The sequence below is a fragment of the Nycticebus coucang genome, chromosome 18, assembly GCF_027406575.1.
Source record: "Nycticebus coucang isolate mNycCou1 chromosome 18, mNycCou1.pri, whole genome shotgun sequence".
Lineage (NCBI taxonomy): Eukaryota > Metazoa > Chordata > Mammalia > Primates > Lorisidae > Nycticebus > Nycticebus coucang.
Genome location: NC_069797.1, coordinates 33,882,915 through 33,908,154, shown reverse-complemented (window position 1 = coordinate 33,908,154; position 25,240 = coordinate 33,882,915). Strand labels below are relative to the sequence as shown.

The 25,240-nt window shown below is 38.7% G+C and overlaps 1 protein-coding gene across 4 annotated transcripts in view; it reads right to left on the bottom strand.

The window, feature by feature from the left end:
- NF1 (neurofibromin 1) overlaps positions 1-25,240 on the bottom strand; it is a 308,789-nt gene that overhangs the window by 246,478 nt on the left and 37,071 nt on the right. For all 4 annotated transcript variants that reach the window (XM_053567657.1, XM_053567660.1, XM_053567661.1 and 1 more), the window contains exons 2-3: positions 5,109-5,252; positions 1,337-1,420 (exon numbers count right to left, since the gene is read on the bottom strand). In XM_053567657.1, coding sequence (XP_053423632.1) covers positions 1,337-1,420; positions 5,109-5,252 — 228 coding nt within the window. The remainder of the gene's footprint in view (positions 1-1,336; positions 1,421-5,108; positions 5,253-25,240) is intronic.

Below are 25,240 nucleotides of genomic sequence, written 5' to 3'. Positions count from 1 at the left end.
AATATAATTATTTTTTCAATTCTCTACCCTATCCCTTACACAAAAGGAATGTAATTTTATACATTATATATAAATTTTATACAATTTCACACTTCTGACCATTCCTTCTCCTCTCAACTATACAATTACTCCTCATATATTGAGTCCCTACCATCTAGATTTACTATACAGAACTGCAGCATATGTGGAAGAGAGAAGTGATTCTGAATAAAAGCAAAATTCAGAATTCTGTGCCAAAGAGAAAATATAAAAAGTAAACTCCAATACACATGGACTAGGCAGGCTTTAAAATAAAGGTACCTAATTTATGTGTTTATATAAATTCCTACCATCAATCATGAAGAATTAAGGTCACTGAAGTGGAGAAGCACGTTGCTTTACACAACAAAAGTCTTTTCTAAAAAGTTCAATTTAAGTCACAGTTGAAATACAGAGATAACAACTTCAAGGAAATGTGAGAAAAAAGTTGTTTGGTATTCAATCACCCCTGCACATACCCCTTTGTTCATATTTACACAAAACAAGTGTTCTTGTAATATCTACCCTTAATAGGATAAGTTTAATTTTTAAATTCACTTTTAAAAATTAGAAAGATAGAATTTGAAAAATAGAATATTGAAATTATTCAATATTGGGTGGCACCTGTGGCTCCATGGGTAGGGCACCAGCCCCATATACCGAGGGTGGCAGGTTCGAACCCGGCCCCAGCCAAACTGCAACAAAAAATAGCCGGGCATTGTGGCCGGTGCCTGTGGTCCCAGCTACTTGGGAGACTGAGGCAAGAGAATCGCCTAAGCCCAAGAGCTGGAGGTTGCTGTGGGCTGTGACGCAACGGCACTCTACCAAGGGTAACAAAGTGAGACTGTCTCTTAAAAAAAAAACAAAAAAGAAAGAAAGAAATTATTCAATATTGAATATTGAATTATTATTTGAAAGATAGATTTGAAAAATAGAATACTGAAATTATTTTCATACAGGAAGGCACAGGATATTATTCTTGGTCTTCTGAATCAGTCTCTCATACTTCTGAGAGATTAGTTACATCAAATAGTGATTTCTTTATAAAATCTTTCTAAAAAAACCTAAGAGACAGATATATAGCTACAACTTACTAATTTATAATTGTTAAATGAATACTTAATACTCATTTAATTTACAAAATATAAGAAAATTATTTTCCACAGAAGACTGTGCCACCAAGTCAGCTATATTAACAAAATTTGTTTTCACATGTCTTAGGCAGACTGTTCTCTTTTTACTAGACCTATACCTTGGTATATCACATTCTCAAGACTGAATTCACAAAACTTGCCTAGTTAAGAATGGATTTACTTACCCCAGCAAGACATTTTTCCAGTGTATCCAATATAATCAACTGAGAGAGATATAAATTTTTTTCAGCAGCTTCTCCAAATATTCTCTAACAGAAAAGATAGATATTCAGGACATAAAAGTTGGTTATCACTCTCCACTACCAATTAACACGTATCTCAAAAGTGAGAAACTGAGGATCAAGAAAAAGCAATATTCTTCCATTTGATCTCCCAGATTATACTATATTTAAATCTACTATTTCTGATTTTATCCTAATCTTTATACAAAACAAATTCTAGACAAACAAATGCTGTTATTTATCAATTTGCCATTAACCTTATAACAGTAAAAGGTAATAGTTTGGTTCACATTTTTAAAATATGCAGAATTTAGACATACACATAGATCTGTATCAGCATCTTTTGAGTTAAACATACTTTTTTTCAGTTTTTTATTTTTTTTACATATACATGTGTTTATTAGGTTTCCACTTTTGCCTTCACAGAATTAAAAAGGCTTAAAATATAGTAACAATAACAATGTTTAAGATAAGAACTAGAAATAAAAACCTTGTAAAGAATGAACGACAATAAATACATTTAGAAATCAGACGATTGCTGCATCGAAATATTAAGCAATAATAACAATGCAAAGATAGTAACATTCACATTGTCAGAAAGGAGTATGTCTATTACAGAATGCTTTGACTCTGAGGTTCAGTATGAAGTCATCAGTTAACTTATTTTTGTTTTGTTTTTTTGTCATCAGTTAACTTATTTTGTTTTTCCAAAATCTCAAAAAATAGACAACTAATATTTATAAATAAAAAATAATTTCAAAAAAAAAGATCATGCCAAATCTTATAGACAAAAGAGTTAAACATACTTTTATACCACAAAATAAAGTCTTAATTCTTACAGCAATAAAATGCTGTAGCCGCAACTACAGTGAATTTTAAGTAGCCACTGGTCCTCAAAATGAATTCCGCACTATGTATTTACTAACAAGAGACTATGGCTCCCACAATTTAATTTGTTCAGCAAACATTAAATGAATGTTGATATCATAATACTGGTTTTGCTTTGAAAAGAGGCCCAAATAGGGTGGTGCCTGTGGCTCAGTGGGTAGGGCGCCAACTCCATACACCGAGGGTTATGGGTTAGAACTCGGCCCCGGCCAAACTGCAAGAAAAAATAGCCAGACATGTGGCAGGCACCTGTAGTCCCAGCTACTCGGAAGGCTGAGACAAGAGAATCGCCTAGGCCCAAGAGTTGGAGGTTGCCATGAGCTGTGATGCCACAGCACTCTACTGAGGGTGACAAAGTGAGACTCTGTATAAAAAAAAAAAGTCCCAAATACTAAAACATTTTAATCCAATGGGGAATATGGCCTCATATTTATATATGCAAAATCCTATCACTGTGCCCCCCACACTGCAACAGAAGAGCTAAATAAAATATTGAACATATTTCTGTAAATCACTTTACATATTTACAGAAGGTCCTGCGTTTTGTGTGAAAATATTAATTTCTTGCCATAAACAAAAAAAATCTCTTCAAAAGGCAAATGATTACCCACACCTCCAGTTTATTAGTTTTGGTAAGTTTGGGGCATAATTTAAGCAACTTTCTCAAAAGAAACCACACAAAACATGACACGAACACAAAATTAAACATTTCATGTTCTCATTCATATGTGGAAACTAAAAAATGTTGATTTCACAGATGTAAAAAGTAGAACAAAGGATAGTAGGGGCTGGGAAGGGTGGGGAGGAAGGGAGTAAGTAGAGATTTGCTAAAGGATACAAAATTAAGGCCAGTGTGCTGGCTCACATCTGTAATCCTAGTACTCTGTGAGGCCAAGGTAGGTGGACTGCCTGAGCTCAAGAGTTGGAGACCAGCCTAAGTGAGAGAGAGACACTGTTTCTAAAAAATAGCGGGGGTTGTGGAGGGCACCTGCAGTCCCAGCTACTTGGGAGGCTGAGACAAAGGATCTCCTGAGCCCAGGAGTTTGAGGTTGCTGTGAGCTATGATGCCACAGTACTCTACCCAGGGCAACAAAGTGAGACTCTGTCTCAAAAAAAAAAAAAGAAAAAAAAGAAAACAGAAGGATACAAAATTAGAGCTAGATAGGAGGAATAAGTCTTAGTGTTCCAGACCATTGTAGAATAACTAAAGTTGTTATTCAAATAGCTAGAAGGTAAAAACTGAGCATTCCCAACACACAGAAATGATCAATGTTTCAGCTGATGAATATGCTAATTACCCTGATCTAATCCCTATACATTATATATCTGAAAACATCAGGTGCCCCATAAATACGTACAATTATGTCAATTAAAAATTTAAAGTATCTAAAATATGGAAATAAGGCAAAAAAGGCAACAGATTATATGTCTTTTCAACATCATACTAGAGCATTGCCTAATAAACCTATCTAAGGAATCTGCAAAAAAATGGAGGGGGCAAATATCTTGATAATATACATTCAGAAATCATTTCACAACTCACAACTCAATACAAACTGAGATTATAAGTGCTAAGAACAAACAGAGAACATGGAGTTAATACAGAAAAATCCGTATCAATTGCTTTGAACTGTGCATTAAGGAGATGATAGGAATTGATAGTGAAGAAGGGATCACCTGAGAGAGACAAGAGACATTTGGATGTTCAAAGGCACAGGGCAGGCTCAGCATCTATAGCTCAAGTGGCTTAGGCGCCAGCCACATATACCAGAGCTGGAGGGCTCGAATCCAGCCTGAGCCTGCCAAACAACAATGACAACTACAACGAAAAAATAGCCAGGCATTGTGGTGGGCGCCTGCAGTCCCAGCTACTTGGGAGGCTGAGGCAAGAGAATCCCTTAAGCCCAGGAGTTGGAGGTTGCTGTGAGCTGTGATGCCGCAGCACTCTACCCAGGGCAACAGCTTGAGGCTCTGTCTCAAAAAAAAAAAAAAAAAAAAAAGGCACAGGGTAGAGCAGTTGGAGCAGTTGAAGTCTGGGGAATGTGAACAGACTTCACAAATGGTAAAAAAGAAGAAATGATAAGCCTTTAACAATGGAATTACTAGGGTGGCACGTGTGACTCAGTGGGTTGGGCGTCAGCCCCATATACCAAGGGTGGCAGGTTGGAACCCAGCCCCGGCCAAACTGCAACAAAAAAATAGTGGAGCGTTCTGGCAGGCACCTGTAGTCCCAGCTACTTAGGACACTGAGGCAAGAGAATCACCTAAACCCAGGAGTTGGATGTTGCTGTGAGCTGTGATGCCACAACACTCTACCAAGGGTAATAAAGTGAGACTGTCTCTTTAAAAAAACAAACAACAACAAAAAAAGGAATTACTTGATGAAATTTGAGGAGAACTGTTTCAATAAGAGGCTCTCCACTATAGAATCTGTCACAGGTTATAGAGGGAAGAAAAAAGTATAACATAAATCCCACATTTTAGGACTATAAGATCATATTTTATTTAACATCTATTCAGGACTGGGAATAAATAAGCTAAAGAGGCATATTTACCATGGTTAATTGCTATATGATACCAAAACTGTATAGAACTGTACTTCTAAAATACTGTAAAAGGAGTTAGGGTCACAAAGAAGGGAAGTTGCTAAGGAAACAAAGACTGAAATCAAAGTGAAAAGGTTACTTGTGCTCATCTATAAAATAAGACAGCTATATCCAAAGTCTGCCGAAAATTATTTCCCATATTTCAAAATATGCTGCTCCAAACTTCATGTCAAAACAAAACAAAGCAAATCCCCCCCCAAACCAGTAACCCAAATACTCACCATATTGTTAACATTCTTTAGGATAGTAGTGAGGCCACTTACAACCAAAGAAAACTTGTATTTGGAAATATTGATTAAACATTCCTTGTTGTGTTCAGTACTGACTTTGGTGTGAGTATTCTGCTGTCCTGTTTTTATTGGAAGCTGAGAGAGGAAAAAAACATGTTAAGAGCTTATCCCTGAAAATGACTAAAAATAACTTCGTATTTCTCATTAAAAATCATGACATTTTAGGAAAATTTTACCAACCAGTCACCTATATTTTTATCTCAAGCTCTAATTTTCAATATATGACAGCATTTATAGCAAATCTTAAATTCTCTGGAAATTTTATTTTTACAGTTTTCTTTCTGGAAGTCAAATCTCTATCTACAAAAGTAAATTCTTTATCCAGCAATATATCAGAAAGAATGACTCACAGAAACAAAGTTACTTCCTTATAACTAAATATTATTTTAGAGAACATCTGTAATAAAAAACTCCAACATTAAAAGAAAAACAGATCAAGAAAATCTATGCCCCAATCTCTCATTAATAATGGCAAATAACTGCTGATTGTTCAGAAATAAGAAAAAACTATAAAACCTGGAAGAAACACGGGAAGAGTAACTCAAATAAGATAACCACCCTAACAGCTACACAACTGAGGGAGTCAGAGCAGAACAGGTAAACTCCCTAAGAAAAAATATCCTTTAAAGAAAGCTCATATACATTTTTCTGAGAGTGAGTTAAGTTCTACTTGTTAGAATTTTATCACTATTCTGCTCAAAAGTAGTAATCTGTATTTTTAAAGCATCATGAATATATCTATTATTTAATATTAGACCTTGCCTATGCTAACAGAGAACCCTAAGTGAGCTTCCTCTGTGGAAGAAACAAATCTGAGACCAACTTTTTCATTTTTAAAATGGTACAACTGACGGTGGAAAGAGACCAATTGAGTACATGCCAAGTTTGCTAAGTCAGTTAATAAGAAATGATTAATATGACGGTAAAGCAATACTAAATAAAAGTGGTAGGCACATTTTTTGGAAAAAGACCAAGGGCATTCCTAAGTATACTCAGGGAGATGGTAGTTAGAGCATACGAAAAGTAGAACATGGTTTTTGATTGTCTTACGGTTATTAACTGTGAGTAAAAGGGTTATTATTTCATACAGAATGCTGGGAAAGGAAGAAAGGAGGTTACCAGCTCATTTCAATATTGCTCATAGTAAAAAACCAACAACATATAGGCTCGGTGCCTGTAGCTCAAGCAGGTAGGGGACCACCAGCTACATACATGGGAGGTGGCGGGTTCGGGCCCAGCCCTGGCCTGCCAAACAGCAATGACAACTACAGCCAAAAAATAGCCAGGCATTGTGGTGGGTGCCTGTAGTCCCAGCTACTTGGGAGGCGGAGGCAGGAGAATCACTTAAGACCAAAAGAGTTTGAGGTTTCTGCGAACTGTGACACCACGGCAACTCTACGGAGGGTAACATAGTGAGACTCTGTCTCAAAAGAAAAATCCCAACATATAATTCCCCTCCCTCCAAAAGAGAAGGAAATTATAAAGGATCAATATAATGGTAACCAACAGAACAAAAGTATAAATTGTGCTGGTGTATGTTGTATTAACTATGTTAAGCTGGGATTTACTTTCCCAGAATCCCATTCACTATATGGTTCTAGGTTAGAGTTTAAAAGTGTAATTTGTACAGGTTGAGTATCCCTAATCCAAAAATCTGAAATCCAAAATGTTCCAAAGTCCAAAGGCATACCAACATGACTCTCAAAAAAATGCTTATTGCAGCATTTTAGATTTTCAGATTAGGGATGATCAACTGGTAAGTATAATGCAAATACCCCCAAACCAAACAGAATCTGAATTAAAAATGCTTCTGGGCAGTACCTATGGCTCAGTGGGTAGGGCACCAGTCCCATATACAGAAGGTGGTGGGTTCCAACCCGACCCCATCGCAGCTACTCTGGAGGCTGAGGCAAGAGAATCGCCAAAAAAAAGGAAAGAAAAGAAAAGAAAATGCTTCTGCCCCCAACCATTTCAACCATAAGAGATACTCAACCTGTATAAGATTTGTTGAAATATAGAAGTAAAACAGTAGCTATTATTCTCTACAAGTCTTTACCTTCAGATACAATGCGAACCAGATGCAGAGGTACCCAGGGAGTTCTAGCTTTTACTCTCATTTTTGTTTTTTCTTTTGACCCTGCTCACCTTGCAACAGTGACCCACCATAGATGGTTGGCTGCAAACCAACACAGCTTTGCAAGACAAAGCTTACATGGCAAGATCTACCCATGAGGAATTCCTAAAACTGCTCCTTTATAATCCCACATTGTGGCTTTACGCACTGGTTTCTGGGACTTCCCTAAAAGCTCTAAATTGCTCATTGTCACAGATTTAGAGAATCTGGGTAGTAACTTGTTCTCTGATCCTCCAACTCCTCCTTCCAGATCTTCACTGGACCAGTCCTATCAAAATTGTCTACAATCTAATTTCTATAATAAATTCCTTATCCCACATAATCTGCTTCCCAAACTGAATCTTGATACACAAAACCTTTCTAAATATCAAAATAATATGAACATAGACCACATTATGACACTTAAATAAAAGACTTATATAAACATAAATGTAACATAAAACAGAAAGACAGAAATGAGTCATCCAACGATGGGATAATCTCCAGGATGTATCTTTAAGTTAAAAAAAAAAAGGTGGAGATAAATACAAACAGTAAGCTACCATTCATCTAAGAAGAGCAAAGAGACATATAAGAAGGTGTATCTTCTTATACAGGGTAGACATAAAGTTTGTATATAATTTAAAATAGTTCAATACAGTAAACTACACATGAAATTTATGTCCGCCCTGTATTAAGAAACAACACAGGCTCAGCGCCTGTGGCTCGGGCGGCTGGGGCGCCAGCCACATGCGCCAGAGCTGGCGGGTTTGAATCCAGCCCGGGCCTGCCAAACAATGACAACTACAACCAAAAAAAAAAAAGATAGCTGGGTGTTGTGGCGGGCGCCTGTGGTCCCAGCTACTTGGGAGGCTGAGGCTGAGAGTCACTGGAGCCCAGGAGTTGGAGGTTGCTGTGAGCTGTGGTGCCACAGCACTCTACCAAGGGTGACAGCTTGAGGCTCTAAAAAAAAAAAAAAAAAAAAGAAGAAAGAAACAACACAAAGCAGCAGCAGGATAAAAAAGAGACTTTGTAGTGGTTAACTTTTAAGGAGTCAAAAGAAGGTAGAGGGGACAGAATATGATCTATATTCCTTTTTATTCAGATTTTATTTTAGGACAATGTACCTTACATAAGCATTAAATTAAAATTTAAAAAGCAAATCCAGAATCAAAAATAAATGAACTGAAATTTGTATCTAATTCTTTAATGGAAGAATCACAAAGAGAAGAACTATTCTAAGTGATTTCAAATTATATTCACTGTATACTGTATATCTCTAGGGAAAAATTGAAGATAAATCTTGATCCTATACACAGTACAGGATCAAGGACATGTATAATTATGTGGTATTTTAATTCGATCACTACTAGTGTCATTAAAAACTTAGAATCTCAGCACAGAAGGTAAGAAGAATTAGGTAAGTAAAACTGTAGTCTTTGAATTAAAAGTATCTCTATGAACTCAATGTATTTTATTTCATATCAAAAAAACATTTCCACCTGTGTCCAATGAAAATGCCTACAAATAATATATAATCCCATCATAATAATGACTAATGACCAATCCCGTAGTAATCCCTCTCCAATTGTAATCTTGAAATACCATTTCCCACATTACCCAGTAAAAGGAATCAGGACCCCGTTAGGAAACAGCTAATTCCATGTCTGGGGCAAAAAGGAGGAGCCTAGAACATCTTGCCATATCAGACCATAACACAGACTAATTGAGAATGGAGTCAAAAATACTTAGGTATGAATTTTAAAGAAGTCCCACAGGCCAAAAACATAATAACAGGAACACTATTAAGGATAGCAATTTTAATATATTGAAACATCAAACTGTTTAAATCCATACTACTGCTCCCATGTAGAACAAAGTAATTTATAGCAAAACAACACTTCCCTCCTCCTGCTTATTTTTTAACAAAAGATGAAATATAAAAACCATCTGTTTAAAGAATTCAGAGAGCTACAGAAGGAATGAGGATTCCAAAAGGAGTAAGCTATGGTGAGGTAAGGTGATCTTCTGCAGCTGCTTTTTCCTTGGGGCATTTGCAAAATCTAAGCAGAAAGATTAAAAAATAAGGCTTTCCCAGGCAAAGTACCTCTACTGAGGGAAAAGAGAAACAATGGGAGATTCCGGTGTTCACTGAGGGCTAGACAGAGAAAACTGAAGACCTGAGGGGGTCTCATATTCAGAAGTGGGTAGAAGAGGATAACAGGCTAAGCCAAAAATTTGAAAAGCAGGGCAGAGTCTGAAAGCCTTGCAGCTTCAAGACAACAAAAGATTAAGAGTTCAGAACCTGGGCGGCAGCTGTGGCTCAGTCGGTAAGGTGCCGGCCCCATATATCGAGGGTGGCGGGTTCAAACCCGGCCCCAGCCAAACTGCAAAAAAACCAAAAAATAGCCGGGCGTTGTGGCGGGCGCCTGTAGTCCCAGCTACTTGGGAGGCTGAGGCAAGAGAATCGCTTAAGCCCATGAGTTGGAGGTTGCTGTGAGCTGTGTGAGGCCATGGCACTCTACCGAGGGCCATAAAGTGAGACTCTGTCTCTACAAAAAAAAAAAAAAAAAAAAAGAGTTCAGAACCTGCTAGTGGAAGACCTCAGTAAATACACACAATTCTCAGTTACAAACCCTGGTGGGGTACACCCTCTAAAAAGAGGAGCAGATGGAAATCTTACTACTAAATCAGTAATTGCCCTGGAAACTGACATTATCTGCTAAAACTGAACATACACAAAGCAATTTCACTAGATATACACCCAACAGAAATGTTTATATATATTCATGAAAAGACATATACAACAATGCTTACAGAAGCACTTTAATTTCCAAAAACTGGAAACAATCCAAATGTCTATAAATAGCAGAATTAATAAAAAACAAGTATATAAAAATTATAAAAGTAATGAGAATAACTTAAAACTACAAGCTTAATTTCACAACTACTGACAAAAGTTTGAACAAAAGATATACTGCACAACTGTTACATAAATTCCAAAAATATACTAAATGCATCCTATGATTTAGAATTCAGGATAGCAAAGATCCTGGAAGGTAGTGACTGGAAGAAAATACAAAGGAGGGGGGACTTCTGAAATGCTGGTATTGTTTTATTTCTTGATCTGGGCACTGGTTATATTGGTTTACTTTGTAAACATTTATTGAGCTGTGTAATTACACTATACAGACTTTCCTATACACATAAGTCAACAGAAAGTTTGCTAAATATTTTGTGTTTAAATCCAAGAGCTCATAATGATAATAAAAAACAAAAACAAATTGGTCACTTAATACATACAGAGGAATTGTGGTAGACCCTGAGGTGCTGCCCACCTTCCCATTCAAGGAAAGATAGCCCCTTCAGGGACAGCTTCACCTGCAGAGAGAACAATCCTGCTCAAGATCACAACCTTCCAGGGGTAGCTCACATTCAACCAATGATCGATATGGCAATATAAGGCCTGGACACCACATCCAATTCTGGACAACCAACTCAAACTCAAAAGGGCCCTCCTAGCTCCACAGCTCCCGCGGGGAGTTGGCCAAAGCTGATGGGCCTGCCTGCATTGCACCATGAATTCTACCTCTACCCAATTCTCCTTGCTCCCAGGTGCTGATCCCAAAGGACACCTTAGTAAACATCCTGCACTAGGCTTCCAGGACAGTAGCAGATGCTAAGAGGGGGTTTTACAGTTGGCAATGACTGAGAAATAGTAACAACAGAACAATGGAATTCAAAGAATATTACTAAACTCTTTGAGCTCTGGGGGTGAAAAGATAAGAAAAAGCTGATTAACTGCCATTGAAAGCTATGTCTGAAAGCCAGAGTGCCTCCCTGAAAACACATAAAAAAGCTCTCCTCTCCAGCAGCAGGAGGGCAGAGAAACCTAAGGACCAGAACTAGCATGGATTTATATGCACCCGTATGTATGTGTTATATATCAGAGACAGAGATCTATATATGCTGGCTTCTAAGAAGGTTGAACTCCCAAGCAAGATAGGTCTGCTAAGCCAAGATCAGGGCTCTGGTGGGAAAGATTAAAGACTCTAACACATGGAATGGAAACATCTGAGTTGGGGTTCCTAAAATCTTATATCCTCAGAGTCCCCTGAACCTTCTGCCAATAATCAGTGCACCTAAAAGAGAACCCTAAGCCTCTGACGAGATCATGACCCCAACTGACACCCTGATTTCAACCTGGTTAAGAAACTGAGAACCCAGCTGACCAATACCCAGATTCCCAACACACAGAAACTTTGTATTGCTTTAAGCCACTATGTTTATGATAGTCTGTTACAAAGCAATAGAAAACTAAAATAATGACCAAACCTGCATCTTTTGTGTAAACCTCCCTCCTGAGCTTGAGGCTTATTTCCTCTATTTGGTTCTCCACACATGTAACTTGTAAAAGCTCTTAAACCTCAGTGTTCCCAAAGCTTAATTCATAATTATCCTACCATGTTTCCTACCTTAGTTAATAGTACCACAATTCACCTAGTTTCCCACATCTGAGATTTGAGAATCATTCTTCACACTTCCTTTATTGCCTTTCCTTGATCCCCCTTTAGTCAGTCAGAGTAATAAAAATGAGAACAGGGCATGCACAACTCAGCTCTGTTCTTCCTTACTTGGGAATAGGTGTGCTGCTCAGTCCAAGAAGTTTCCCTACTTCAACATGCTAAGGGTTGAACAGGGTCCCAGCTCTGACCTAGGGAGTGGCCAACAGCCAACACTGCCTGGGACTGGGTGAGCAAGTTTACCTAATTTTTAGATTTAATCATTAAGCAGATTAGGTCTTTAACTTAGCACTGGCCAGTGTGTGCCTGTGTATATGTATTTTACAGGCTCCTCTAAAGAGCACTAGAATCTATGAATAAGAAAAATTTTAGCCAGGCATTGTGGCATGCACCTGTAGGGCCAGCTACTTGGGAGGCTGAGACAGGAGGTTTCCTTGAACTCAGGAGTTAAAGGCTGCAGTGAGTTATAATCACACCACTGCACTCTACCCTGGGCAACAGAATGAGACTCTGTCTCCCTCCGACACACACTCGCCCCCAAAAAGAAAAAGATTAAGAAGTTCCAAGTAACCAAGAATGAATGTATCAGGTAAGGTGGTCAGGGAAAGCTCTCTGGAGATGTAACATTTGAGAAGAGATCTAAATGAAGCAAAAGACTGAGAAGACCCATGCAAAGATCTGAAGAAGAGCATTCAACACAGCGGTTGAAAGTACAATGGATCTGAAGTTGGAAAGAACATGGCAATTTAAAGTCTAGCAAGGAGGGCGGTGCCTATGGCTCAGTGGGCGGGGCGCAGACCCCATATACGGAAGGTGGCGGGTTCAGGCACGGCCCGGCTAAAACTCAACAACAACAACAACGACAAAAAAAAAAATAGCCAGGTATTGTAGCGGGCACCTATAGTCCCAGCTATTCGGGAGGCTGAGGCAGGGGAATCACCTAAGCCCAGCAGGTTGCTGTGAGCTGTGTGACGCCACGGCACTCTGCCATGGGCAATAAAGTGAAACTCTGTCTCCACAAAGAAAAAAAAATTTCATAATGTTGGAATAGGAAAGACTTTCTAAGCAAGAAAAAAACATAGCAGCCATAAAGAAAAAACACTGATACATCCACCCCCTCCCCCAAAGTGTCAATTCTGAAAGATAAAACACACTGACAAATAAAAAGAATGTGGGCTCAGCGCCGGTATCACCAGCCACATGCACCGAGGCTGGTGGGTTCGAACCCAGCCGGGGCCAGCTAAATAACAATGACAACTGCAACAAAAATGGCTAGGCGTTGTGGCAGGAGCCTATAGTCCCAGCTGCTTGGGAGGTTGAGGCAAGAAAATCACTTAAGCCCAAGAGTTTAAGGTTGCTGTGTGCTGTGACGCTATGGCACTCTACCAAGGGCAGCATAGTGAGACTCTGTCTAAAAAAAAAGAATGTGCAACAACTAGTTACCCAAGAGTTATATAACTAGTAGATAAGGTTCTCATCTATTAATAAGACTATTTAATAAAAAACTATTGAATATGAAGCAATTCAAAGATGGTCAGTAAATATATGGAAATATTCTTATCTCACCGATAATTTTTAAAGTATAAAATAAAATTAAGCCATACTTGTAACTCCATTTTCCACCTAAGAAGTAATACTGGAACACCAGGCATAAGGAAATAATTATGCCTGGAGTGGAGGGGAGTGAACCTTAACCAAAATAAAGATAAAATCATTGTATCTGAGAGATAAGAATGAGATTTTTTTTCTTTTATTTTTGTAAGTTTCCCCTCTTTTCAATTAGAATACATTCCTTTCACAATATGTGGGAAAAGTGAATTAAACTCTTTTTAAAATATTTCATGCTACATTATATAGATCTTTGGAATATAATAGAAGAAATGTAAAGGGTCTAAACTGCATGATGTTAATCATCATCTCTATTAACAAACTATTAGCTTCTTAATATACCAGATTTCAACATGTAAGAGGATTTAACAAAAAAAGGCATAACATTAAACAAAGCACTCTGTGGACAAAGCATAATTTGTTTCTAGTTTCACTCAAAAAATTCTTCAAAAGGTCATGGCTAAAATTTTTGCCTCTGTGTACAGTCTAACCAGTTTCTAAAAGGCCCCTCAGACTATCATAGGGGTATGGATTACATCAGAATTCACTTAATGTAAGTTTTCATCTAAATGAGAGAAAAAAGCCAAAAAGAAAATATCAGACTGGGGGAAAAGCATCTGGCCCAACAACTCTACATCCTCTAAATCAGAAAAACGTATCAAATATTAATACCAGTTAGTGACATACTACCTCCCAACATGGATTCTGCACCATTTGTATGTAACATGACTCTTTATATGTCATCTAATTAATTTTAATTTTTTTAAGTTTTCTTTTAATGTGATTTAAAATATATAATTAGCAATCAAACCTATGATTACAAAGATATTACTCCTCGATAAGGCTAAATTAAAAAGGTATAAGCTGGGCGGCGCCTGTGGCTCAAAGGAGTAGGGCACCGGCCCCATATACCGGAGGTGGTGGGTTCAAACCTGGCCCAGGCCAAAAAAAAAAAAAAAAAAAATCTTCCCATGCTAATCAGCATTCCAGGAGCTCCTTACAGTTGGAAAAAAATAAAAATAAAAAGGTATAAGCCAAGTTGAAGTAAAAAGCTAAGTAAAAGATACAAAAATGACTAAACTGGGAGTATATAAATGACTAAAATTAAGAAAACATTCTGAAATACGGAGCTCATACAATAGATATTAAGTAATTAACTGGTTTTTCTTTTAATATGGATACTAGAAAGACATTCCCGGCCCAGGAGACTAGCATGGAGCCAAACCAGTTTTGCCCAGAAGTGAATTCCAATATTACCCTTCCCTAACACATGTTAATTTCTTCCCTTCCTACTGTTATGAACTTACAGACTACCCAAATTTTTCACATATAGACGCCCCCAATTCACAAACAAAGAACCTATTTATATCTAATTCAAAAGAAAGCATTTATTTATACTAACAGTCCTAACCATTACTGAAGCTCCACAAGCAAATTCCCAAATGCCCTTCCTAGATTCTCCAGGTATCTACGACTAAGGCAGGGGAAAGGAGGTAAGTTTCTGTCAAACATAAACTTGGATCACACTCTTCCCTTAAAAATGCTGGCTCTTCTTTTTCCCCTCCTCTTCATTCTGTACTGTCATTCCATACAAAAGCCCTAAGGCGGAGCACAGCAAGGTAGGCATCTCTGCACGTCTATGGGAGGGGCGATGCAGGAGCCTGAGCAGGATAAGCAGTGCACTCTGTGGAGGAAATGGAGCATGATGAGTTGGACAGAGGTCACATATGGCAGACAGCCCAGCAAAGGAGAGCCTGCCCTATAGAGGGCAGCCAGGCACAGGCTATCAGAGTTCACGCAGGGTAGAAAGAGAGCAGCGAATATAGGGTGTCAGAGCCCAAGTGAGATAACCCCTTTATAAGGAAGGCAGCCCCAAGGAGGGTATCAGAAGCTGAGTGGTGAGTGAGTAGAACCCGAGTGGGATGAAAGGGGGGGGGGCGGAAAGAGAGAGAATACAGTGGGGACCAGCAAGGGTGTTTCACTGTGTTGGGCTTCTGAATGGTGAGGAAGGGGTATCCCTACACACAGGGTATGAGTAGGGTGAGGAGGATGTCCACACGGGGAAGCAGAGCTGGGTAGGGTGCCTGAGCATGATAAGAAAGATGACCACAATGGTGGGGGTGGGAGGTATAAGGGGAAGACTAGAGGGTCAGAGACCAAGAAGAGTGAGAAGGGCATCTGCAGTTGATAAAACTTTGTGAGGTTTCCCCAAGTTTAAGTTAAAAGTACTATTTCAGGGCGGCGCCTGTGGCTCAGTCGGTAAGGCGCCGGCCCCATATACCAAGGGTTGCGGGTTCAAGCCCAGCCCCGGCCAAATTGCAACCAAAAAATAGCCGGGCGTTGTGGCAGGCGCCTGTAGTCCCAGCTGCTCGGGAGGCTGAGGCAAGAGAACCGCTTGAGCCCGGGAGTTGGAGGTTGCTGTGAGCTGTGTGAGGCCACGGCACTCTACAGAGGGCCATGGGGTGAGACTCTGTCTCTACAAAAAAAAAAAAAAAAAAAAAGTACTATTTCAGGCAGCACCTGTGGCTCAAAGGAGTAGGGTGCCAGCCCCATATACCGGAGGTGGTGGGTTCAAACCCGGCCCTAGTCAAAAAAAAGTACTAAGTATTTCATGAAAATACTGAGCTATTATTTCTGACAAATCTGAGAACTATTAAAGAAGGAGAAAATGGGGAAAGAAAAAAGAACAGAGTAGCAAAAAATGTCAAACTAATAAACTCAGAAATGTGGGAAATCTCAATGTACAACAAAATGCGAATATTAATCAAGTACTAGTTCAATTAACCTAGACTTCTAAATAAAATAAATCTACTGGGCAGGAAGATGATCCCACTGAGGGAGTGTGGGGCAACCAGACTACAGGATAGCCCCCAGTGAGCTATGCCTCCTAATATTCACATCTCCTACAATGAACCAAGGTCAGCCATTTGTAACTAACAGATTACAGAAGGGATGATGTGTCTCTTCCAAGATTAGGTTATAAAAGATAGAGGCTTTCTTCTTAGACAGTCCTGTTCTCTCACAGACCACCAGCTCTAGAGGAAGCCAATAGCCACATCACAAGGACCCTCAGGCAGGCTATGAAGAAAATTAAGTTCTCCTGCAATTAGGTAAGTGAACTTGGAAGCACATCCTCATCCCACCCCGAATTTAAGCTTTCAGGTGATCATACCCCCAGCCACCAGTTTGAGGGCAACCTCATGAAACCCTGCCCCAGAGGCATCCAGCTAAACTGCCTCTGTATTCCTGACCCACAGAAACTGTAATAATCAATGTGTTGGTTTAAGCTGCTAAGTTTTGAGGCAATTTGTTTTGCAGCAATAGATAACTAATACTGTGCGAGTCTAAGTGCTGGAAAGTTAGAGAGCACCAATTACAGATCCCCAAGAAAAGAAAAATAAAACTTTGTCCCTCCCAACAGATCCTTGTAGCTACAGAAAGTATGTACAAAAAGGATTACATTCAAATTCTACATCAAAAGGTCATTTATAATTCTACTGAAGAAACAACACCAACATGGTAGTAGGGGGGAAAAAGGGAGAAGAATATTTCTTGTATTTGAAATCACATGTCCTTCGTAGATGTCTCAAGGTTACTTGGAATTTCCAGTAAACAGTAAAAAAAAACAAGACAGCATCTTTTGTGGGTCAGGCACTATGCTGGATGCTAGAAACAGAACTAATGATATTTAACCAAATCCCTAATACAATTTTATTAGCTACAGTTCTCATATTGTAAGTTAGATATCTACAATTGGTCATCCTATATATCAGCTACTTTGTACGCATCCCTACTCCCTCCCTCCTCCCATCAATGGTAATCCCTTTAATCCTCTATCTCTGTATATCTTTTTCTTTTTTAGATTCTACATATAAGTGAGATCCGGCAATATTTTTCTTTTTTGTATAGCTTATTTCACTTGGCATAATGTCCTTCAGGTCTACTCATGTTGTGGCAAAAGACAGAATATACTTCTTTGTTCCACCCCAGTATATAATCTATGTACTACTTCATTTTATGTACAGACAGATAACATCATCTATCCACCATCAACACTTAGTTTACTTCCAGCTATCGTGAATAATGCTGTAATGAACATGGATGTACAGATATCTTTATGAGGTGATTTATCCACTTCGGGTATATACCCAGAAAAAGGATTGCCCTAGTAATACTTCAGAAACATCAAAATTTCTACATAATAAGGGATTTAAGTGATAACCAAGTCTATAGATATATTGTTTTATTGCACAATTGACACAAAACTTTTGTCTTTATAAACTTATTATGAGGGGTCTTCTATTTCATCATCTAATATAACTGTATTCCTAAATATAATAAAATCACTAACAATTACTGAGCACAAATATCAGGTAATAAACACATTGTTCACCTCACTTAATCCCACAATTATCATTATCCCAATTAATATCGCAGGCTCATTCTCTACCACTCTCTGTTCATTCTCCCACCTCTTTTTTTTTTTTTCCTCTTGTCTTTACTCCAGAGGGTCATTTTTTTTTTTTTAAATTGTTGGAGATACATTGAGGGTACAATAAGCCAGGTTACACTGATTGCAATTGTTAGGTAAAGTCCCTCTTGCAATCATGTCTTGCCCCCATAAAGTGTGATACACACCAAGGCCCCACCCCCCTCTCTCCATCACTCTTTCTGCTTTTCCTCCCCCCGGATAACCTTAATTGTCATTAATTGTCCTCATATCAAAATTGAGTACATAGGATTCATGCTTCTCCATTCTTGTGATGCTTTACTAAGAATAATGTCTTCCACTTCCATCCAGGTTAATACGAAGGATGTAAAGTCTCCAATTTTTTTAATAGCTGAATAGTATTCCATGGTATATACATACCACAGCTTGTTAATCCATTCCTGGGTTGGTGGGCATTTAGGCTGTTTCCACATTTTGGCGATTGTAAATTGAGCTGCAATAAACAGTCTAGTACAAGCGTCCTTACGATAAAAGGATTTTTTCCTTCTGGGTAGATGCCCAGTAATGGGATTGCAGGATCAAAGGGGAGGTCTAGCTTGAGTGCTTTGAGGTTTCTCCATACTTCCTTCCAGAAAGGTTGTACTAGTTTGCAGTCCCACCAGCAGTGTAAAAGTGTTCTTCTCTCCACATCCACGCCAAATCTGCAATTTTGAGATTTTGTGATGTGGGCCATTCTCACTGGGGTTAGATGATATCTCAGGGTTGTTTTGATTTGCATTTCTCTAATATATAGAGATGATGAACATTTTTTCATATGTTTGTTAGCCATTCTTCTGTCATCTTTAGAGAAAGTTCTATTCATATCTCTTGCCCACTGATATATGGATTGTTGGCTTTTTTTCATGTGGATTAATTTGAGTTCTCTATAGATCCCACTTATCAAGCTTTTGTCTGATTGAAAATATGGAAATATCCTTTCCCATTGTGAAAGGAATGGTTATTGTCTCCTTAGCTGTACAGAAGCTTTTCAGTTTAATGAAGTCCCATTTGTTTATTTTTGTTGTTGTTGCAATTGCCATGGCAGTCTTCTCCATGAAGTCTTTCCCCAGGCCAATATCTTCCAGTGTTTTTCCTATGCTTTTTTGGAGGATTTTTATTGTTTCATGCCTTAAGTCCTTTATCCATTTTGAATCAATTTTTGTGAGTGGGGAAAGGTGTGGGTCCAGTTTCAGTCTTTTACATGTAGACATCCAGTTCTCCCAACATCATTTACTGAATAGGAAGTCTTTCCACCAAGGTATGTTCTTGTTTGGTTTATCCAAGATTAGGTGGTTGTAAGATGTTAGTTTCATTTCTTGGTTTTCAATTCGATTCCAAGTGTCTATGTCTCTGTTTTTGTGCCAGTACCATGCTATCTTGACTACTATGGCTTTGTAGTACAGACTAAAATCTGATATGCTGATGCCCCCAGCTTTATTTTTATTACTAAGAACTGCCTTAGCTATATGGGGCTTTTTCCGGTTCCATACAAAACGCAGAATCATTTTCTCCAAATCTTGAAAGTACGATGTTGGTATTTTGATAGGAATGGCATTGAATAGGTAGATTGCTTTCGGAAGTATAGACATTTTAACAATGTTGATTCGTCCCATCCATGAGCATACTATGTTCTTCCATTTGTTAATTTCCTCTGCTATTTCCTTTCTGAGGATTTCATAGTTTTCTTTATAGAGGTCCTTCACCTGCTTCGTTAGGTATATTCCTAGGTATTTCATTTTCTTTGAAACTATGGTGAAGGGAGTTGTGTCCTTAATTAGCTTCTCATCTTGACTGTTATTGGTGTATACAAAGGCTACTGACTTGTGGACATTGATTTTATATCCTGAAACATTACTGTATTTTTTGATGACTTCTAGGAGTCTTGTGGTCGAGTCTTTGGGGTTCTCTAAGTATAAGATCATGTTGTCAGCAAAGAGGGAGAGTTTGACCTCCTCTGCTCCCATTGGGATTCCCTTTATTTCCTTGCCTTGCCTAATTGTATTGGCTAGAACTTCCAGCACTATGTTGAATAGTAAAGGTGACAGAGGACAACCTTGTCTGGTTCCAGTTCTAAGAGGAGCTTTCAGCTGAAAAAGCTTTCAGTTTTGAGCTGAAAAAGCTTTCAGTTTTACTCCATTCAGTAAAATATTAGCTGTGGGTTTGTCATAGATAGCTTCAATCAGTTTTAGAAATGTGCCACCAATGCCTATACTCTTCAGTGTTCTAATTAGAAAAGGATGCTAGATTTTATCAAATGCTTTTTCTGCAGCTATTAAAAGGATCATATGATCTTTATTTTTGCCTCTGTTAATATGGTGGATAACGTTTATGGGCTTGCGTATGTTAAACCAGCCTTGCATCCCTGGGATGAAGCCTACTTGATCATGATGAATGACTTTTTTGATGATAAGCTGTAATCTATTGGCTAGGATTTTGTTGAGGATTTTTGCATCTATATTCATGAGTGAGATTGGTCTGAAATTCTCCTTTTTCTTTGGATCTTTTCCTGGTTTTGGTATCAGGGTGTGTTTGCTTCATAGAATGTGTTGGGGAAGATTCCTTCTTCCTCAATTTTTTGGAATAATTTCTGCAGTACAGGAATAAGCTCTTCCTTGAAGGTTTGATAGAATTCTGGTATGAAGCCATCTGGACCAGGGCATTTTTTGGTTGAAAGATTTTTTACTGTTTCTTTGATCTCACTGCTTGAAATTGGTCTGTTCAGGAGCTCTATTTCTTCCTGGCTAAGTCTAGGGAGAGGGTGTGATTCCAAATATTGATCCATTTCCTTCACATTGTCAAATTTCTGGGCATAGAGTTTCTGGTAGTATTCAGAGATGATCTCTTGTATCTCTGTGGGATCAGTTGTTATTTCCCCTTTATCATTTCTGATTGAGGTTACTAGAGACTTTTACTTTTCTATTTCTCGTTAGTCTGGCCAATAGTTTATCTATTTTATTTATTTTTTCAAAAAACCAACTCCTTGTTTCATTAATTTTCTGAATGATTCTTTTGTTTTCAATTTCATTGATCTCTGATTTGATTTTGGATATTTCTTTTCTTCTACTGAGTTTAGGCTTAGATTGTTCTTCTTTTTCCAAATCCATAAAATGGCTTGTGAGATTGTTGATGCACTCTCTGTTTTTCGAATGTAGGCAGCTAAAGTGAAGAATTTTCCTCTCAAAACTGCTTTTGCAGTATCCCACAGGTTTTGGTAGCTTGTGTCTTCATTGTTGTTATGCTCAAGGAAGTTAATGGTTTCCTGTTTTATTTCTTCCTGCACTCATCTGTTATTCAACAGAAGATTATTTAATTTCCATGCCTTTGTGTGGGGTCGAGCGTTTTGTTAGAGTTGAGTTCCACCTTTAGTGCCTTATGGTCTGAGAAGATACAAGGTAAAATTCCAATTCTTTTGATTCTGTTGATATTTGTTTTGTGTCCCAGGATATGATCAATTTTGGAGAATGTTCCATGGGGTGATGAGAAGAATGTATATTCTTTATCTTTGGGATGGAGTGTTTTATATGTGTCTATCAAGCACAGTTGTTCTAGGGTCTCATTTAAATCTCTTATATCTTTGTTTAATTTCTGTGTAGAGGATCTGTCCAGCTCTGTAAGAGGAGTGTTAAAGTCCCCTGTTATTATGGTATTATCAGATATCACATTGCTCAGACTGAGTAAGGTCTGTTTCAAGAATCTGGGAGCATTTAAATTGGGTGCATAAATATTTAGAATTGAAACGTCTTCTTGTTGCATTTTTCCCTTGACCAACATAAAGTGACCATCTTTGTCTTTTTTGACTTTAGTTGCTTTAAATCCACATGAATCTGAAAATAAGATTGCAACGCCTCTTTTCTTCTGAATTCCATTTGCCTGAAAAATTGTCTTCCAACCCTTGACTTGGAGCTTTAATTTGTCTTTTGAAGCCAGGTGTGTTTCTTGCAGACAGCAAATGGATGGCTTGTGTTTTTTAATCCAGTTGGCCAATCTATGTCTCTTCAGTGGGGAATTCAAGTCATTAACATTTATGGAGATAATTGATAAGTGTGGCAGTATTCTATTCATCTTATTTTGTGAGAGTTCATTGCTTAGTTTTATCTTTTGCATCAGTGTGGAGGTTAGGTTCTGTCCTTTAATTTCTGAGTTCTACTTTGCTGCTGATCCATTGTGGTGGTCAGTGTGTAGAACAGGTTGAAGAATTTCCTGTAGAGCTGGTCTTATTGTGGCGAATTTCCTCAATGTTTGTATATCCGTAAATGATTTGATTTCTCCGTCAATTTTGAAGCTTAGCTTAGCAGGGTACAGAATTCTGAGCTGGAAATTGTTCTGTTTAAGTAGATTAAAGGTAGATGACCGTTGTCTTCTTGCTTGGAAAGTTTCATTAGAGAAGTCTGCGGTCACTCTGATGGATTTGCCCCTGTAGTTCATCTGGCGCTTGCTCCTGGCAGCTTGCAGAATCTTTTCTTTGGTCTTGACTTTGGACAGGTTCATCACAATGTGTCTTGGAGAAGCTCGGTTAGAGTTGAGGCGACCTGGCATCCAATATCCCTCTGAAAGGAGTGTGTCACAATCTTTGGTGATATTTGGGAAATTTTCTTTTATAATATTCTCTAGTATGGCTTCCATTCCTCTGGGGCATTCTTCTTTCCCTTCTAGGATTCCTATAACTCGTATGTTGGAACGCTTCATAAAGTCCCATAATTCTGACAGTGAACGTTCTGCTTTCTCTCTCTTTTCTGCCTCTTTTACTATCTGAATTATCTCAAGAACTTTGTCTTCTACCTCTGAAATTCTTTCTTCTGCATGGTCTAACCTGTTGCTGATACTTTCCATTGCATCTTTAAGTTCCCTGATTGACTGTTTCAGTTCCTTGAGCTCTGCTATATCCTTTTTATATTCTTCATATCGTTCATCTCTTATTTGATTCTGTTTTTGGATTTCCTTTTGGTTATTTTCCACTTTATTAGCAGTTTCCTTCATTGTTTCCATCATTTCTTTCATTGTTTTCATCATGTGTATTCTAAATTCCCTGTCATTCCTAACATTTCTTTATAGATGGAATCCTCTGCAGTAGCTACCTCATGTCCCTTGGCGGGGTTGTTCTGGACTGGTTCTTCATGTTGCCTGGAGTTTTCTGCTGATTCTTCCTCATGAGTGATTTCTTTTATCTGTTTCCTTGCCCTAATTTTCCTTTCACTTCCTCTTGCTCTTTAAGTTCTCATGCCTGTGGACTAAGGGTTCGATGAGTCCTTTTGGTACAGGACCAGAAGGGTGAGAAGGATGAAGAGCAAAAAAGAGATGAAAGAAAGGAGGAACGAGCGAAAAGAAAAAAAAAAATAGAGAAAGGAGAGGGGGTGGGTAAAAGGAATATTGACAAAAAGGAGAGAGGCACAGAAAGAGGGAGACAGAACAATGTATGTGTACAATAGGGTATTTTGACACAACCTTAAAAAAAAACCCACCTTCTGGGGGTGCTCAGTTGGGTGGTTCCCTTGAGGTCAGCAGCTCTTTGCTAACCTGATCAGACACAGTACCCCACCTCCACCAAGTAGAGAAGAAAGACAAAAATGCTATAAATCAAACCAAAACAAGCAAACAGAAAACTTTATGGGATAAAATTGGGTGAAAAACCAAATAATAGCAGTAGAAACACTAGCAAAAATGAAGTTCTAGTTATTGAAAAAGGCAGCAATGGGAAATTATAATTAAAGTAGAAAAATTGAGAAAGAAAAAAGATCTGTACGGAAAAGGTTGAAATTAAAAAACAAAACAACATCGACAACATCAAAATAAACAAAAAAACAACCAAAACAAAAAAAAACAAAGCAGTATGTATATGTTGTTGAATAGTTTCTGGGGAACACGTGGTCTTCTGAGATGTTAATCACAGTTCTGATACGACTGGAGGCTGCTGATTTCTCAATCCCCAGCAGGTAGACATCCTAAATCTCTCTTCTGCCCACTTAAAAAGCACTTTGAACTTGTAAACTTGCTGAGCAGAAGCTTTCCCAGGAAAAGTGCTTGTCGCTGGAATCACTGCTGAAGTGGCTATCCACTTACCCAGTGTGCCAAAACCAGTCTCACTCTGCCCCTGAGGGTTAGGGCTGCAAGGCGGCTCAGACCCCACCCTTAGGCTACTCAGTCGCTAGGTTACCAGCTCCCACCCGATTCTAGCTCTGCAACCGTGAGGGCGGAGCTTGCCAGGGCAGATCACTCACAATGGCTTCCTGTGGGCCACAGCCCAACACTATTAGCTCCCTCTGGCTCAGTGGCACAGACTGGGGCCCTAGACAACAGCCAAAGTTCTCCGCACTCCTGCTCAGTCTCTCCCCAAGGCAGTTCAACTGAGTGTCAAGTCCAAAGACACCAAAACAGTTCACAGGTAAGGCTTTTCCTGTTTGCAGTCTCGCTGCTACTGAACTTACAGTTGCAGGCAGGTTTAGACCGATTGAACACACGTGACCACTTGCCGGTTTTCCACTGTTTTAGTCCTCCTCTTGGGGTCCAGAAGTCTCTCGTTGACTCCCTATATCCTCACAGGGGAGATGATAGGCAGATCCCACCAGCCAGAGATGCCTGGAGTCCTATCTCCCCGGACTCACAGTGCCCAGATGCCATTCTCCCACCTCTTGCCTTATTCTTACTTTCAGAGTTACCATTCTGAACCCACAGCAGGACTCTCATGCATGCTGTGGTAAGCTTCCTTCATCTCTCCTATATGGTTTTTATAACAATAACTAGATAACAGATTATTTAATATCTATTGCCCATGCCAGAATGTAAATTCTATTGGAACAGAGATGGTATCTTTCTTGTAACCTATTTTACCCCCTGAGATTTAGAAGTTTTAAAAGGCAATTAATAAATGCTTACTGAGTAAAAGAATGAGCTTGTATATTACGCCACCTCTCCTATTTCCCTTACAAAAGACCTTTTTTCATTACTTAGTACAATAAGCCTCATACTGTGGTCCAAGAACAACCGGTGATCTCTGCCAGTCTACCAACTAGTCTGGAGACAATTTGGTGATTTCAGAGAAAGAAAACAATCAACTATTACCTTCAACTATATTTTACAATTTTGAATTGTAAAGTAATATTTCCACAAAAATCATATTACTTCCTTAATAAATGAAAATATGCACACCATAAACCACCATCATCTTTCCTTCATCTTGCTTCCAAATCCTAGAGCCAGACATATAGCTTCCCAGGCAACCAACTAGGCAATATATGTTTTCCTAAAGAAACTAGATATTTGGCTCGGAGCCTGTCGCTCAGTGGTTACAGCACCAGCCACATAAACCAGAGCTGGCGGGCTCGAGTCCAGTCTG